Source organism: Schistocerca cancellata, chromosome 5 (genome assembly GCF_023864275.1).
Source record: "Schistocerca cancellata isolate TAMUIC-IGC-003103 chromosome 5, iqSchCanc2.1, whole genome shotgun sequence".
NCBI classification, from domain to species: Eukaryota; Metazoa; Arthropoda; class Insecta; order Orthoptera; family Acrididae; genus Schistocerca; species Schistocerca cancellata.
Window position 1 is genome coordinate 477597809 of NC_064630.1, and position 18292 is coordinate 477616100.

Consider the following 18292-nt stretch of genomic DNA (forward strand, 5'->3'; position numbering starts at 1 on the left):
ATATGTGGCGACTCTCTTAAATATTGGTTCATTGGGGAAGGTGGCTCGTGATCGGTGTCGCATCTACAGACCAGTGTAAACGTTCGTCATCTGTACTGTGGGAGGACCACATCCGACGGGCTATCAGTCACACGAGAGGATTCATGTACTGTTCATTCATAAGCAGTGTAATGCATTCGTTTGTCACACATCCAATCTGTGTACACCGCCGTACACTTTGTTTTCTCTAGCATGACTTGGAGGTCTGTGTCACCTGCTGCTAAACTGACATTAACGCGTTTCGATCCTTTGGCTCTCACAGAAAGCTATACTGCTACAACAGCCACGGGCTGGTAGAAATAAAACACAGCAGCGATGTTTCTCATTGAAAAAAGTGTGGAACACATTGCAACATATGGAAACTGGAAGAGCTTGCGGTATTTTGTGGAGAGCTTCCAACAGCTATCCGACTGTTCAGTTAATCTCATTTTCTCCAGCGACAGGGTAGCGAATGTCTCGGTGTTCCATTTGGAAGAGCATTGCTCCCTCATTCTGCAATAATGTACATGATTACTGTTTCAGTGTTGACCATCGCCGGAAAGTGCTGTTCACAACACGTGTGAGGTGGTACAAATAAGAAGAAGTATTGTTATCATGTTGGTGAAAAAAATAAAAGTAAAAACACGTGGAAGGCATCGCAGCTTATGAAAACAGGACGAGTCTGCAGCGTCGAAGAACGCTTCCTAACAATTGTATGTTGCACAGCGACAAGTTGCAGATATCCAGGGTTCCGCCAAGGCTCTCTCCACCTCAGCCGAGTGTCGTCAGTCATTCATTATGCGGTAATCAACAGCGTACCCAGAGGACGAACGGGATGAAAAATGCATCGTTGATATGAGACGATGTTCTGTATTACAGGCCATACTTGATAGCTGGATTAATTTTAGCAATTTTACCTGTTGTTCCCTAATTTCAACGTCAGTCAATGACACGGTAGAACAATTCCCAATTTCTGCATCATTGCTAAATCACCCCTCCACTACTTTGCAAGTTCCATATACTAGATTGCGGATGCAGCTAGATAACTGTGCAGTACATCCATACGACCATATACACGAAAGTATACCAGACAGTGTCCTATACCGATGCAAAGAGGTTATATACATATTTCGAGCATATCGAAAGTTAGTGTCCAGAAGCTAGAATAGTTCGGATAGCGACAGCGTTGCCATCACGAGGTACACTGACGAACTGACTGACAGAAGCTGGCGTGGCGTTTTTGTCTGCTACCCCATCCGACAACCGGCGAGTCGCTCTGTCCACCACCGGCGCTCAGCATATTCTCCCCCACTCCTCCCACCAACACGTTACTGCCTCTTTGGCCTGTGTCCAGGTACACGTGCTAGTGACATGTCTTCTGTGCCTCCATCTGCCACTCGAAATCAGTTCATTCTGGAATGTCTCCTTCCTCTTCATCCTTCAGCTAAACCATGAGCACTGTTTGGTAGTGTCAGAGACGACCGTTGACTGCACAGATCTAGAGACTATCAGATACCCTACCAATGTGGCATCATATACATAGGGCCATGAAACCATGGGTAACAGAAGAAACACTTCACTTCATCGAAGAAAAAAGGAAGGACAAAAATTTCTGGGAATAGAGTAATACAAGGCATTTAGAAACGAAATAAATAGGAAGCGCAGGGAAGCTCAGGCGAGGGGGAGGACTCGTCTGATAACGTGATAGAAGAAGATAAAGGAGTCGATGGAGAACAAATAGGGAATCCAGTGTTATAACCAGAATTTAAAATCAAGTAGGGCAGAAGGGACAATAGTCCATGAGAATTTCTAACACCAATGGGGGAAGTATCAACAAAACTGTTGTTCAAGTTGGAGTGTAGAATGTATGAGTCTGGTGACATATCATCAAACTTACGGAGAAATATCATCCACACAGTTCCGAAGACTGCAAGAGCCGGCAAGTGCAAGAATTATCTCATGATAAGTTGTATACAAGTTGCTGACTACGATAATGTACAGAATAACGGAAAAGAAAATTGAGGAACTGTCAGATGGCGATCAGTATCGTTTTAGGGAACGTAAAGGCACCAGAGGGGCAGGTATGACGTTGCGGTTGAAAACGGAAGCCAGACTGAAGAAAAACCAAGAGACGTTCATAGGATTTGTTGACCTGCACAAAGCGTTTGACAATGTAAAATGATTCAAGATGTTAGAAATTCTGAGGAAAATAGGGGTAAGCTGTAGGGAAACACGGGTAATACACAATATACATAAGAACCAAACTGGAACAATAAGACTGCAAGAACAAGAAGGAAGTGCTCGGATTAAAAAGGACATAAGACAGGGATGTATTCTTTCACTGCTATTGTTCAAGACGTATATCAAAGAGGCAATTACAGAAATAAATGGAAGGTTCTAGAACGGGATAAAATTTATGTTGAAAGGATATCAATGATAAGATTCGCTGATGACATTACTATCCTCTGTGAAAGAGAAGAGGAATTACAGGATCTGCTGAATGGAATGAAGAGCCTGACGAGTATAAAATATGGATTGAGAGTAAATCGAAGAAAGACGAAAGTAATGAGAAGTAGTAGAAATGCAAACAGTGAGAATGTTAACATCAGGGTTGATGATCACGAAGTAGAGGAAGTTAAGGAATTCTGCAGCCTAGGCAGCAAAATAACCGGCGACGGTCGGAGCAAGGAGGACATGAAAAGGAGAATAGGTCTGGCAAAAAGGACATTACTGGACAAGAGAAATCTACTAGTATCAAACACAGGCCTTAATTTGAGGACTAAATTTCTAAGAAAGTACATTTAGATCACATCATTGGATGGTGGTGAGACATGGGCTATGGGAGAACCCGAACAGAAGAGACTAGAAGCATCTGAGATGTGGTGCTACAGAATAACGTTTAAAATTAGGTGGACTGATAAAGTAAGGACTGGGGAGGTTATCCGGAGAATCGGCGAGGAAAGGACTGTATCAGAAACACTTACAAGAAGAAGGGACGTCTGTTACGACAACAAGGAGTAACTTCCATGGTACTAGAGCGTGCTGTAGAGGGTAAAAATTGTAGAGGAAGACAGAGATATTGAAGCATCCAGCAAATAACTGCGCACGTAGATTGCAAGTGCTACTCTGAGATGAAGAGGTCGGCATAGGAGAGGAATTCGTGTCGGGCTGCATCGGACCAGTCAGAAGACTGATGTCCCCCCCCCCCCCCCCCAAAGAAAAGTGCATAGGGCAGACGGTGGGTACAGTTGAGGATCATTGCCGAGCACACTAACGGGACGCCAGATTGCAGCAGCCCAACAAGCTGGCAGTCGTAGAACATGGCCTATCGGAATTACATGGAATGATTATGACCAGACCAAGCTTCTGACACAGATGTATAACTTCTGAGACTGTGTAATTATAGAATTTACAGAGATTCGAATAAGGGAACTGATGATAAAGTTAAGGCATGGGAATTGGCCATAAAAGGAAGGCTACATCCCACAACAAACCCACTCTAGCGTAAGTGGAGAAACAGGAGAGGTACTTCAGTACATGTATCTGTGCACGAACCGAGGACGAAGCAACCTGTCTGTGGGAGAAATGAGGGAGGAGATGTTGGGTACGGACGAAGAGCAGCAAGGCGGAGGGAGGCGGTAGAAGACAGAAACACCAAGCTGTCCGCTCAGCAGTCAGTTCATCAGCGCTTCTCATGATCACTTGGTGAGTGGGGCAGTCGCAGCTGTAAAGATGCATTTGAATAAATAAATAACCGTAACAGCTGTCATAAAAAGATTTATTGACTTCCTACTGATTCACAACTAGTACCGTGACTATAAAGTCACATGTTCAGGTACAAAAAAATTGACCTTTCTTAGACATGTAAGCTGTCCTTCAATATAACACCCCTGTCCCCTGTCGCCATGCTGATCATAGCGTAGAGCCACAACAGTCAAAAAACTTGACAGTGGACTACATGCAAGATGTAGGACGAGCAGCAGTGGAAGAATGTTCGCAGAGTGGCTCAACCCAGAACATGGCACGTACTTTACCTCCACCTGGTGATGGCAAAGTGGTTGCTTTCTGAAATATGGTGACTGTTGGCCACTACATCTAGCCATTCACCTGTGAGCTATTTCGATACTTTGCAGCAGATTACATTAGTTAATAACATATTCACTTATTTCATCTTTAAGTTGCTAGGAGGGAGAAAAAGTAGCGTTGTTCAGAAAGTTACGATGCCGGAAAAAGAATTAGGACACCTGGAAAGATGACGTCTGCTCTGATCCGATGACAACGTATGCCACCTGAGAGGTAATATATGTACTGATAATAGTTTCAACGCCGCCCTCCAACAGATAGCAAAGCGGCATAGTTACCAGAGCGCCATCTGTGTCTACCCGATAAGAGGGGTTGCTTACAGATAAACCCCTTCCTCCTCGCGAGTTATACGATCCCATTAGACACCATCGGACCCTGCGCTCACTAGTGCCGAGAAAGGACCTAAATCTGATAAATCGCCACCCTGTCTCCACGCCCTCTGACTGTGAACACATTTGTGTGGTCTCAGCCAGGTGCGTGTCGGCAGGGGAGTGCAGTTCCTGTCCGCGGCGATCTCTGCCACTTGACTTACCACCAGACCCAGTCAGTCCCCAGGCTTCTGAGTCGATCTTAGAATTTATTAGGAATTCTCAACCCTTCCTGGATGCCTCGCGTCTACCATATCCATCCAATCAATGAGTCCCACGTTTTCCCATCTACCTCAAGATCTGCAGGCACAGTGACTCAGTTTCGCTTATCCTGCTCAACATGAGCTTTGGTTGCCCGTTATGTTCCAGCCGTAGCCGCAGCCGCAGCCGTAGCAGAAGGCTCAGTGTGGTGCAAACGTGTGAAGCAAGCAGGCGACTGTGCCACAAAGACGCACTCGTGCCTCATAAGGGGAACTGAGCGAGTTTGTAAAGCGTCATATTAAGGCTTTCCAAGTGGAGGGATGGTTCTTTCGGAGAAATGTCAAATAAGTTGGACGTGGTGTGTCAGTTGTGCAACGATGGTGGTATCACTGGCCATGTCAATACACACACAGTTGTATGTAAACGTAGGCTTCCGCGGCCGTTGTCATAGTCACAAAATTCTTCTGGGTTTGAGGCCGCATTGTCATCTGTAAAATTCCGACGTTTCGGCGACTGTTGCAAGGCGCCTTCATCAGGGTGTATTGCTAACTGCCGAATGAGCACTAGTTTGGATACTTATATACTATGGAGGAATGCTGTCATTGGATGTGAGGGTGAGGAGGAAGGGTATTAGGAGTTCATTTCATTGGTCTTTGCATTGCGTGTTGTCATTGGCGGAAATGGGCGGTTTCCATTGGAGTTTCCTTTACTGCTTGCCATTGGTATAAATCGGCGAATAGGAGACTGAGCGTCGACTACAGCGTAGCGTTGTTTACTAACTGCCTAGTATCGACTAGGCCGCGGCAGCACTCTGTGTACCCTCCAACGCTGTGGCCTACCGCGCGCCTGTTGCTCTGCGAGAGTTGTCCTTCCGCAAAGCTGTCACAGCCGGCAGCCAAGACGCTGGAAGTCGGTGCCGTCCTCTCTAGTCATATTGTTGGGTCCCCTGGCTATTTCTATAGCCTCTCTAATCTTCCTCCTCAAACTAAAAGGCTGTTTCGCCAGTACGTGGGCCTCTCGAAATTCGATCTTCATCCTGCACTGTTCCTGATGTTTTGTCACCGTTGATTTGTTGTACTGTTTGAGGCGGATGTATCTCTCGTGTTCAGTTAACCTTGTGCTTATTGCAAAACGGTTCAATTGGCTCTGAGCACTATGGGACTCAACTTCTGAGGTCATTAGTCCCCTAGAACTTAGAACTAGTTCAACCTAACTAACCTAAGGACATCACACACATCCATGCCCGAGGCAGGATTCGAACCTGCGACCGTAGCGGTCTCGCGGTTCCAGACTGCAGCGCCTAGAACCGCACGGCCACTTCGGCTGGCGTGCTTATTGCACGCCCAGTCTCATCTACATACACAAGTCCACATTGGCATCCGATTTCATAAACTCCGGCGGCATGAAACTTGTCAGTTGTATCTTTCGTCGAGCCCACAATGTCTTTTATGGCTACGAAAAATCGGCTTAATGCCTGCCCGACGGAGAATTTTGCAAAGACGTTCAGTATCCGCTTATTGACTCTCACAGTTGTAGATGAGGTCCTAGACGTCCACGCGGCAGAGACGCCTTCGTATTGTAAGGGCAACAGTTACAGATCGTACAGCTACTGCAGCACAGATAAGAGTGGTTGTGAGTCCAGGTGTGTCAACACAAACTGTTGCAATCCGGTTATTACCAGTGGGACTACGGGCACGCACAATTCTAGCCCGTCTTCCACTCACACCACAGTATCAAATGCACGGCTCAACTGGTGCTGTGAAAGAATCACTTGGAAGATGAAATGACGCGCTGTGGTCTTTAGCATTCAAAGCAGATTCTACCTTCACGCAAGTGATGGTCGTTTGAGCGTACAACATAGACCTGTTGAGCGCTTCTCTTAGAGTGCAAATGTCCAAGACACGCCGACACCACCCGAGGCCTTGGGATCTGGGATGCGATAACCCACAACTCTCATTCATCTTTGGTGTTTCTGGAGGGGACGCTAACCAGCGCTCGGTATCTGCAGAAAGTTGTTACCCCATTCTTTTGCCATTCTTGCAACAGGGAGGTGATATGTTGGTCCAGCCGGATAATGCTTGTCCACACACGGCCCGTGAAACTCGAAGTTCTCTATAAGACGTGCAGCAACTTCCGTGGCCAGCACGATCTGCAGCCTTGTCCTCAGTCGAGCATATGTGAGATACCATGGGACTAGAAGTGATTTATGCGGCTCGTCAACCAACTATTCCTACATAAATACGTGAACAGGTTGAACAGGAGTGGCATAACGTGTCCCAGGACAGTATTTACCATCTCTACGATAGACAGTATGCCAGAGCCAGCGTCGCATTGCCGCCCTTGGAGGCTACACCTCGACCTAACATGGGTGCTTCATCACTGGTCGATACTGATACGTCAGAACCGCTTGTCCTATTGATCAGTAGATGTAATCGTTTCATATTCTCCATACGCACTGCTGCAGCAATAAATTATGAGCAAATCGGAAACCTCTGCAACCGTGTAATAATTGTTTTCCCAGCAGTGTTTATGAAAAGGCGTGTCAACTAAACTGCAGAATTTTTAGTTCTGTAACTGTGCTGCACTCTGTAAGGATCGAGAAGTTACCAACATCTTGTGAAGACATCTTCCTGACCTATGTAAATGTCTGGGATTCAAATCCTGATAGGTCCTGGGATTTATATCTGTCATTTACCACTATTTCCACCTTAGACGGTATTTTTAATTTGAAACATACCGAGTTAGAACGGCGGTCAGAATTCTGTAGTTTCCATGTATAGCTGGCTGGGTAAGTCAGTTAAAGGGCGGAGGAAGGCAAGGGCATACCACCTCCAACAGGACCATGCCTAATAAAGCATTGTGATGGCTTTGGGTTGATAACAATGTTCTTAAAATTCCATACTTCCCTCCCTCCTCTCTCTTCTGGTAGACAGTGTGGCATTTTTCTATATCAGACTGATGCAGTTTGGGTCCATAGATATATCAGGGCACTTGGAAATTATCACAGTCGTGAGTGTCCTTCAGGGTTTACTACAATGGCTTTGGTGTGCTGAGATAAACATAGTCTCACCAAACCGCCGTTTGTGTTATTAATGCAAGTATACTAGTCTGATACACAAGTACTAATCAACGAAGAGATACTCTTGAAGTTCTCTGAGGCTTTATATACTGTGATAATGAATGGCCCAGTAGGCAGTTCAGCTGAAGAGAAATAGACATCGCTAAAAGGGTCAGTCAGAGAAGTTGGAAAGAAAAACATTGGTACAAAGAAGGTAACTCTGAAGAAACCATAGGCAACGGAAGAATTACTTCAGTTGAACGACGAAAGGAATAAATTCAAAAACGTGCAGTGATATTCAGGAATACAGAAGTCACTAAGACACGAAATGTATAGGAATTGCAGGGACGCTAAGGCGAAATGGCTGCATGAAAAATGTGAAGAAATCGGAAAAGGAATGACTGTCGGAAGTAGTGACTCAGCATACAGAAAACAAAAAATAACTTTCCATGACATAAAAGCAAGGGCGGTAACATTAAGAATACAATGGGAATTCCACTGTTAACTGCAGACGAGAGAGCAGAGCAGATAAAGAGAAAGTGTACTTTGAAGACCTCTATGAGAGGGGGGACTCGTCTGATGACGCGATAGGAGAAGAAACAAGAGTCGATGAGGAAGAGATAGGGGACCCAGTATTAGAATCAGAATTTAAAAGAGCTGTGGACATCTTAAGATCAAATAAGGCAGAAGCGATGGATACCATTCCGTTAGAGTTTCTAAAATCATTAGGGAGGAGTGGCAACAAAACGATTATTCACATTGGTGTGTAGAATGTCTGACGATATATCATCAAAGTTTTGGAAAAACATCATCCACACAATTCCGAAGACTGCAAGAGCCGACAAGTGCAATAATTATAGCACAATCAGTTTAACAGCTCATACATACAAGTTGCTGACAAGAATAATATACAGAAAAGTATAACAGAAAATTGAGGAATTGTCAGATGGTGAACAGTTTGGCTTTAGGAAATGTAAGGGTAGCAGAGAGGCAGTTCTGGCGCTGCGGTTGATAATGGAAGCAAGAATGAAGAAAAACCAAGAGACGTTCATAGGATTTGTTGACCTGCACAAAGCGTTTGACAATGTAAAATGCTGCAAGATGTTTGAAATTCTGAGGAAAATAGGGGTAAGCTGTAGGGAAAGACGGGTAGTACACAATATGTATAAGAACCAAACAGGAACAATAAGATTGCAAGAACAAGAAGGAAGTGCTCGGATTAAAAAGGGTATAAGACAGGGATGTGGTCTTTTGCTACTATTGTTCACCCCATATATCGAAGAGGCAATTACAGAAACAAAAGGAATGTTCTAGAATGGGATAAAATGTATGTTGAAAGGAAATCAATGATAAGATTCGCTGATAACATTACTATCCTTTGTGAAAGAGAAGAAGAATTACAGGATCTGCTGAATGGAATGAAGAGTCTGATGAGTACAGAATATGGACTGAGAGGTAAATTGAAGAAATACGAAAGTAGGAGAAGTAGCAGAAATGCGAACAACGATAATTTTTACATCAGAATTGAGGACTACGAAGTAGACAGGTTAAGGAATTCCGCTTCCTAGACAGCAAAATAACCCATGGTCAGAGCAAGGAGGACATAAAAAGTAGACTAGCACTGGCAAGAATGGCGTTCCTGGACAAAAGAAGTCTACTAGTGTCTAACAAAAGTTTTAATTTGAGGAAGAGATATCTGAGAATGTTCGTAGGGGGATAGAATTGCACGTTAGTGAATCATGGACTGTGGAAAAACCTAAAAAAAGAGAATCGAAGCATTTGAGATGTGGTGCTACAGAATAATGATGAAAATTAGATGGAGTGATAAGGTTATGAATGAGGAGGTTATCTAGGGAATCGGCGAGGAAAACACTACATGACGAACACTTACAGGAAGAAGGGATAGGATGATAGAAGGTCTCTTACGACAGGAAATAGCTTCCATGGTACTAGTGGGAGTAGCAGAGGGTAAAAACTGTAGAGGAGGACAGAGATTGGAATGCATCCCGAAAATAATTATGAACAAAGTTTGCAGCTGCTACTCTGAGATGAAAAGGTTGGCGCACGTGAGGAATTCGTGGCTGGCCACTGCATCAAACCAGTCTGAGGAGTGATGACTCAAAAAGAAAAAAAAAAAAAAAAAACTACTACTGTGATGAGGAACTTACGCAGTGGGTATATGTCTGCCACAGACGGGTGTCCTGTAGCCATGTTTAAATTCTGCTGGTGAGGGAGAAAAGAAGTATCTTGGGAACTGTGGCCAGCCAATGTGCTACAGGGTACTGGATGGGTCCTTCTTGGCAGCCTAAATAGCTTGTATCGGGGAGCTAAAGAGAAAAGTACGGCAACTCTATTTCGACTATATTCTATCAAGGTTCGCAGCCGCTTTGAATGCAGGATACCGCCGAAACCGTCTTCTCGGGCCCGGGAAAATTCCATTTCACTAGTGTGATTACCAAACAAACTGAAATTAAGTAGCGATTGCTGAAGACACAGTATTTGTCTTTCACAGCAAAAATGAATCGTAACTTTCCCTAAATTTGTAATGAATTAAAAGTCTGTACATAAAATTCCAAGAAGGGGCAAGGGTCTGTCTTGTTTAACACATCCCTGCCTTTCAGATGCCTGTGAAAGCAGACAAAGTTCGGTTGCAAGTTGCTCCAGCACGGTAACGTAACCGAAACAATACTTCCTCCGCTTTCTCCTTCCTTCTGGCTCTATTCTGTGTCTCCATGGGATCAACATGTTATATCGGATTTGTTCATCTTAGTAGCAGTGGGTGGTTGGATGCACTTCCTGATGCCATCTCTTCCATCCTCACCCACCCTGCACAGATTCGGACGGAATTTGTGAATCGTGTAACTGAGGCAGGATATGGGTACCAAACCAGTGTTCACCTAGTTGGAGATGAGAAGCCGCCTAAAAGCCACATGAAGGCTGTCCTACCCACAGACCCTTGTCGGTGATCTATCGTGTGGATTCTATCCGGGGCTAGCACATCTCCCGGTGTCCAAGAAGTGGGCAGGTTACTTCTTCCTTATTGAAAACTTTTTAGTTGTTGTTGTTGTGGTCTTCAGTCCTGAGACTGGTTTGATGCAGCTCTCCATGCTACTCTATCCTGTGCAAGCTTCTTCATCTCCCAGTACTTAGTACGTTGTAAATCTCGTTTTTCCAGGACAGATGTCACTTACCTGTAAATGTTGTGTTATCATTTTGTTCCTTTTGTGCTTTTGCCATTTTGGACAAAAATGCGTCCATGAGATCTCTCTTCTTCCTAAGAGTATATGTTGCCTTATGGTTTTCAATAATTTTCTGAAAAATTACAGGAATTTTATTATAACACAAGGGAAAAATTACTACCTTCAAGAACACGATATTTATACAAGTAAGTGTAAGAGAGAAAAATGTTGCAAGTTTTCCTTTTATATAGCATTGTTTGGCCTTGTCAACAAAATGTATGTGTTTCATAACTTCTTTGTAAACGTTTTCTTATCCATAAACAGTCGTCTTATGATCACCAGATCTCCACTTGAAATAATGATGGGAATCTGTTTTAAAAATGTCCATAGGAGTGAGCTGGCGCACCGGTTGCGGCACTGGATTCAAATCTGGGAGAGGTGGCGCTCAAAACTTCTAGTTTAACTTTCCCGTGGTTTTCACTTCAAGCGAAAGTTAGGACGATTAAGCAACGAGACCACAATCTTTATCTTACTCCATTTTTGTCCATCTGAGATAGTGTCCTGTCTCACTGATTACATTGTCGATTCACTTGGTTGGTTGTAAGACTTGACTTTACGTGTATTCTCTGTTAATCATTATGAAATGTGGGGCATATATCATTTTAACTGTTGCATTCCAAGATAGAGTAAGGGAGGAATGACTGCTAGTATGCTTCTTTTTTTCTTTGTTCTAATTTCTTTCACTTCTGGGGCTGGCTGATAGTGGTTACTTCCGTTCATCAACTGTACTGTTACAATTTAATAAAGAGATATATTAATACTACTAAAGTATATAAAGTACAGAGGAATTCATCCTAGCTGATGTAGCTGAAAAAGAACGCATCAATGCGATATTACGAAAGATGCTAACAAAACATGTTTACAATAAAAACTCATTTTCTAGAAGTGCAAAAATTCATCATTACACGGTACAGCAAGAATGCACATATACATCAGAAACGTTTACTTTACGAACAACAACAACAAAAAAATGGGGAAATCAGAAAACAGGGTTTTGAGGAAGATATTAGGAAATAGAACAACAGTAGAAACATTTGAATTAGAAAGTAACAGTGCTATAAAATCGTTCAAGAAATATTACAGGTGGAATTAGGAAAATAAGACAGGTATCCTTGGAAACATCCTAAAAATGTGTCCTAGAGTGTTGATGAGAAAATTGTACAGAATTAAAAAAAATAAAAAACCAAGCCTAACTGGCTTATGAAAGTACATGGACATCTAAAAAGAACTGGCACAAATAAGCATGAAACTGAAGACGAAAGAAAAAATTGAAACATAATTCAGAGACAAGAAGATTTACAAGTCAAAATATTTCCAAAAAGAAAGGGTAGAAAATGGAGATCAGAAGAGCAGAAAGGAATAAGTGAGCAAATGGAGTATTGGAGAAAGCATAAAGATAATTTAATGACTTAAATGTGGTGCTTAGTTGGTCTGCAACGAAAGAAGAAGTCGCAAACAAAACATGATTGTTTAATAAAAGTTCTGGTTATTTTTTTACATAACATTTTTTCACAGTCGTTGATTTTGTGGTCTGCTGGTGCTGATGATGAGGTTCTATGTTGCTCTGGAAGTGACGATACTGGTAATGATACTGAAATAGATGATGATGCTACAAGTGATCCTTTATTCCTGCTTTTATTGTTTGCATCAGATACAGTACCTCGTCCAACAGTATTGTCGATATAGCGAGAGAAACTACCTCATTCACAATTGAGTGGCTAGAGAACGAACTTAAAATTATATGCAATGTTTTTAGAGACGCAAAATAATAATATTTTCATTTATGATCTATAGTGGCGTAAGTGTGAGGGCCAGTACTGACAGTTCCTCTCTGTCTATCATTATCTCTCCTGTCTCTCTCTCTCTCTCTCTCTCTCTCTCTCTCTGTTCCACTACTTTGGTTCCAAGCGAGCTTAACAGAAAGTTTCCCTTTGTTATTAATTGAACGACACAACTGGAAATCACCTCCAGATATCCGCATTTGGTATCATTTTTCCCTACTCCCATTTTACCCCAGCTGGCTAGGATTTGATTGTTGTTTGAACAACAGTTTGAATAAACGATGAAGGAAAGCGCTCTGTGATAGTAGAATGAAACATACCTATATACCGAGGGAATCATGGAGTTTTATCTGTTTCACTCATTTCTCGATGTACACATATACACTGTGCCTTCATATATTAGCCTGGGACATGTCATCCTACTAAACAGAATAAAAATATGCCTCAATTTAAAGCCAGCTTTTCAAAAATTCATTAAATCTCGAAGGAAAGACCAAGGTTTCCTGGGAGATCATCTTGGTGTAAGGAAGGTACCAGAACTGATAATCTTCCCAAATATTCCAAAATGAGAACCTCTTTGCCCAAGTACCAGCTCTGAACGTTCTGCTGGAAGAGAACTGAGCTCTGCAAGAAATATGATCTCAGAACACATAAGAGAACATGATAGATAAAAAAGCACATTTGTTACCTGTCCCACTTTGCACCTTAAAAAGAGTAAGAGCTAGATTGGCTTGCCTATATGTCAATGACAAGAATGTCATCAATGAACTTAAACACATGTCATCAAGATGGGAGCAGTGGGGAAGTCAAAGACGCAGCATGATGGAACTAACTCAATTGTGATAGTGTGATATTTAAAAAAAATTAAAAAGTAAGAAATTAAGAAGAGTTTATAATGATGAAACTAGTGCACTTGTGATAGTAGCCATTAGATGCTACATTCAGAAGTACCTAAACTATCTGTAATTTATGTTACGTTCAAAAAATGTCATACTGATAATACGGCAGTATTTCCATTTCAATAATACATAAGATTCTTCTGAATGTTGCGCAAATTGGCACCGTGTTTACAAGTGTTCTATTGTTTATCGAAATACTTAAAATAGTGATCTAATTTGTCAGTTAAGCGGCACTTGTTGAATGTCCATAGCTCCATTCCTGTATCAGACTTGGTGTAAGGCACAATGGACCCTTGAATTAAATGTTTCCACATCTTAATTGTTCTATAAAACACATAAACCTTATAATGAAGTGCAATATTAATTGCACACCTAAAATGTTTGCAAAAATACTTAAAATTCATCAATAAAATGTTTATGTCAATGTTACTTCCATGTCTAAAATATTCATCATACCTGATGTCTATAACATGATTGTGGACTCTCAAATTAGTTGCATCAGTGCCACATCAATGTCCAAATTGTTTAGTAATATATGTGGTAAAAATCAACATCCAACTTAGGAAGTTGGTCATTCTAATTTTAGGCCTAGATGAGGCTTACCAAGACTATAACTGCTCAAAACACATTAGGTTAAAACACTCTAACAAACAGGCAAATACATACACAAACAAACAGGCAGCTGTATTACAGCGAGTTACTGGCAAAATGTAGTCAATGTGTGACACCTTAAGCACAACAATGAACTCTCAAAACAATTGTCACAGTGCTAATTCCGCATTCAATTTATTATACCAACAGCAAACACATTTAGTATGCTAAATAGCAGTTGATATTTCATCCCAGGCATAAACAAAGGTATGAACTAAATAAATCTTACCAAGTACCACTTTCAGGGGAAGAAGTTAATTAAAGAAAGTTTAATTCATGCGCCACAATGTTAACTTCATATTTAAAATGTCCATCAAAATACGTAAATGCTAAATTTACAGTATTTCCATGTCAAAAACATAAGTCAAAAACTGTTAGAAGTTTTTCACTTATGTGTCACATCACCAAGCAATCTTTAGTGGGTGGGGGAAACGTAATATATCAACTTCTACAGTATAAAAATCCAATCGCTATTATTCACTGTCTGTTATTGATATATATTGCATTTCATTTAAGTCCACCCAAGATATTATGAACAAAAACCGAGCTTTCAAGGAAGGTTGTGACATTTACTGGTCGGATCTATCGTGCCAAGGCTTACAAATAGCTTTTGCGGTCTTTACTTCCATTATCGACTAATAAATAATATCCAAACCTGGTTGTTTTGCTCCAAATACGAGATTAAAAACACATAACATGACCAAGCACCATTTTATTAAAACAGAAGGTAGTTTGATGAGGTCTCCATTGCATTGTAATACAAGAACTACATATTTCCGTAATATGCAAATATAAGTTCCTGGTGCTCCTGGTGCAAACATGACAAAAGACAATGATGGACAAATTTCCACACACAGACATTGAACTTTGGTATCTCTTTGCACCACTCATCTCTGATTCCAAACAAAAATCCTATCTTCGGAACAACATAAAATTATTTATGAAAATAAGTAAAGATTTGGAGCACAAAATTACATGAAGGTTGCTTACCGTAAATACATACCTCTGACTCTAAACAAAAATTTGAACTTTGCAGCAAAATAAAATTAAAATATTTCTAAAAATATGTACTATTTTGAGTACAACACACAGGTGGAACTATTATCACAACTTAATTGTTCTACAGGACTTTAAAAACGACACTATGATTATATCTTGGCACTACTGATAAAACTCACAGTATACGGTACAGTGGCGGTTACCACAGGTGGATATCTGTACAACATAAACCAAAACACATTTAAAATTTGTCCCATAACATTACAAAACTCGCTTAGGGACAACTGCTGATCAAACGTACTAGAATTACCATAGCTGTACGATCTGACAGCTTGCCACCAGTTAATGGATGTCATATTGGTTCATGAAATGACGACAGCCCCTACCATCAAGTTATCTCTTTCACTTACGAACTACAATCATGTTGGAATAGTTCTGGGTCAGCAACTTCTTAATCAGGACAACGAAAACCAATCCAAAATTGCAAATTCTTACTTTTTTGATTCACCCTTACAGCAAAACTGTAAGAACGTGCCTCATACATTACCATTGCTATAAAGATTGTCGCTAAGTGACTCGTACATAGTTTATTGCAGCAAATTAAAACAAACTGAAGCATAATCGCTATTACAGCAAGATTGTAACAAATTGTCTTGTCCATTCCTAAGTTATCACATCTTTGTAATATGATTTGAAAATGGGTCTTAGCCTGAAACTAGTCATCGAGTGATTAAAAAAGTGAAATCTGGAACTTTGGACAGGTTTTAGTTGTACTCTTTTATTTAAGCATTTCATTTCTCTAAGCACAAATTTAGCTTCAGTTTTGCATGAATAGGTGGAGAATGGACTGTCTTGCTAAGAAACTGTGCTATTGATTCTAAACATAGTAGTTTTATAGAGAAAAACATGCTTCAGTTCAGCTAAAACTGATATCAACCAAACGATGTAGTGACTCCCAGACCAGGATTACCTCTGTCTTGTAGTACAAAACCTTTGTCACACAGTAGAGAATAAAATACTTAATCCCATGCATAGACAGTTTACAGCAAAATTGTAAGAAGTTGCCGTATATATCTCTATGTTACCGCAAAACTGTAATAATGTGCCTCACACATTACCATTGTTATACAAGACTGTTACAAAACGCTTCATACATAGTTTATTGCAGCAAATTATAACAAACTGAACCATAATATCTGTTACAGCAAAATTTTAGCAGATCGTCCTATCCATTGCTAAGTTATTACAGAAGAGTACAAGCATAACAGATACACCATCATTTTCCAGGATGGTGTAGTGATGATAATTTTCTGGGGTTGGCCATTGATGAACAGTTTACAGGGTGGGTCAATAATGGTTACCTTTCAGTATGTTTCAATGACAATTTTTAAACATATTTTAACACTACTATTTGCCAGTGTGTGACTGCAGTTGCTGTCAATGGTGTCAGCTACTGGGGATGTCAGCCACTTATTTAGTTACAAATAAGCATCTAATGAAATGGTAATAAATTGCCTCATACATCGAAGCAGTAAAAAGAACTGAACATTTTACAGAAAAACTGTTGAGCATTTTCGTCTTATAGCAAAAATTGTAACAAATTACTCCATACATTGCAATATTACAGCAAAAATTGCTCAAACATCGCCATTGTTACACAACATTGTAACAAACTGCTGCATGTCTTCTAAGCAAGTTGATACTTCTTCTGTGAAGTTGTGGTTGTTCCAGTAATCAAAACCAATCAATCAAACAAGAAAAAACGCTTAGCCAGACACATAACATCACATTGCCGGATCAATACGAAATCTGTGACATCACAGACGACACCACCTTTACTATGACTATGACTGCACCATGAGATCAGACCTGGATCCATGCTCTTAGTCGCATGATGTCAACATCCATGATAGCAGAATTCATGATGTTGTGGTGGCATTTATTGTAAAGGATGGGTGTATGTCACACTGTGATTGGTCGTTTCATGTTCATAACTGATACAACACCACTGTGATAGCAGGGATTCTACCACTGGATTGCGCCATAACACAGTTAAGGTGAATGTCATGGTTGACCATAGTAAAGGGAGGGTGACTTGTGATGCTGCACGTGGGATGTAGCATGGAGTTTGTTACAACTCTGCTGTAACATAATGGTGCATGATGGAAGTTTTTACAATTCTGCTGTAACATTTCGATGGATCGGCTAATTTGTATTACTTTTTTCATGATATGGCGATGGGAAAATTTGTTACAGTTTTGCTGTAACAATAGTGATTTCAGGGTATTTTGTTACATTTGTATGTAATATAGGCAATTTACTATAATTTTGTTGAAACATGGTAGTGTGTGGACCTTTTTCTTAAATTTTTGCTACAACAGGAGGAAATTCAATACATTTTTGGTGTAACATTTTGATGCATGGAGCAATTTGTTACAATTTTCAAGAAATATGCTGATGTATGGGCAATTTTTTACAGTTTTATGTACAATGGGGCAGCTTGCTACAATTGTAAAGTAACATGAGATGCCATAGTGCTATTTGTTATAATTTTTGCTGTTATGGAGTATTTTGTTACATTTATTTTTACTGATGTATGGTCCAATTTGTAATAATATTTCTATACCATGAGACAATTTGTTAGAAATCTGTTGTAAAACGGCAGGTTTAGAACATTCAAGTTGCGTGTTCTTGTCAGTCATCTGTTTTTTATCCTCAATAATCTTTCTCTTCATTCTTTTATTTAACCTAGTTTCCTAGGTAGCAGGTTCTGCAGCTCTCTTCACTTCTGTTTATTCCAGTCTGGTTATCTAATTTCTTCAAAGTGTTAATTCTATAATCTGCATAGCACTGAAAGTTATTACTGCATCCATTCACCGGACTTCATCACGGTCAACCTGACCATTTCAATTTTTGGTATTTTCTCCCCTATGCAGCTGTTTTAGCTTCTGATGGAATTCTATGAGAGATCATGGAGATATTTCATAAGAAGATT

The 18292-nt window shown here is 40.7% G+C and overlaps 1 protein-coding gene across 1 annotated transcript in view; it reads right to left on the bottom strand.

The window, feature by feature from the left end:
* Positions 1-18292, bottom strand: part of LOC126188611 (methyl farnesoate epoxidase-like) — a 198557-nt gene that overhangs the window by 57765 nt on the left and 122500 nt on the right. Inside the window, exon 5 of the mRNA XM_049930213.1 lies at positions 10920-11040. Coding sequence (XP_049786170.1) covers positions 10920-11040 — 121 coding nt within the window. The remainder of the gene's footprint in view (positions 1-10919; positions 11041-18292) is intronic.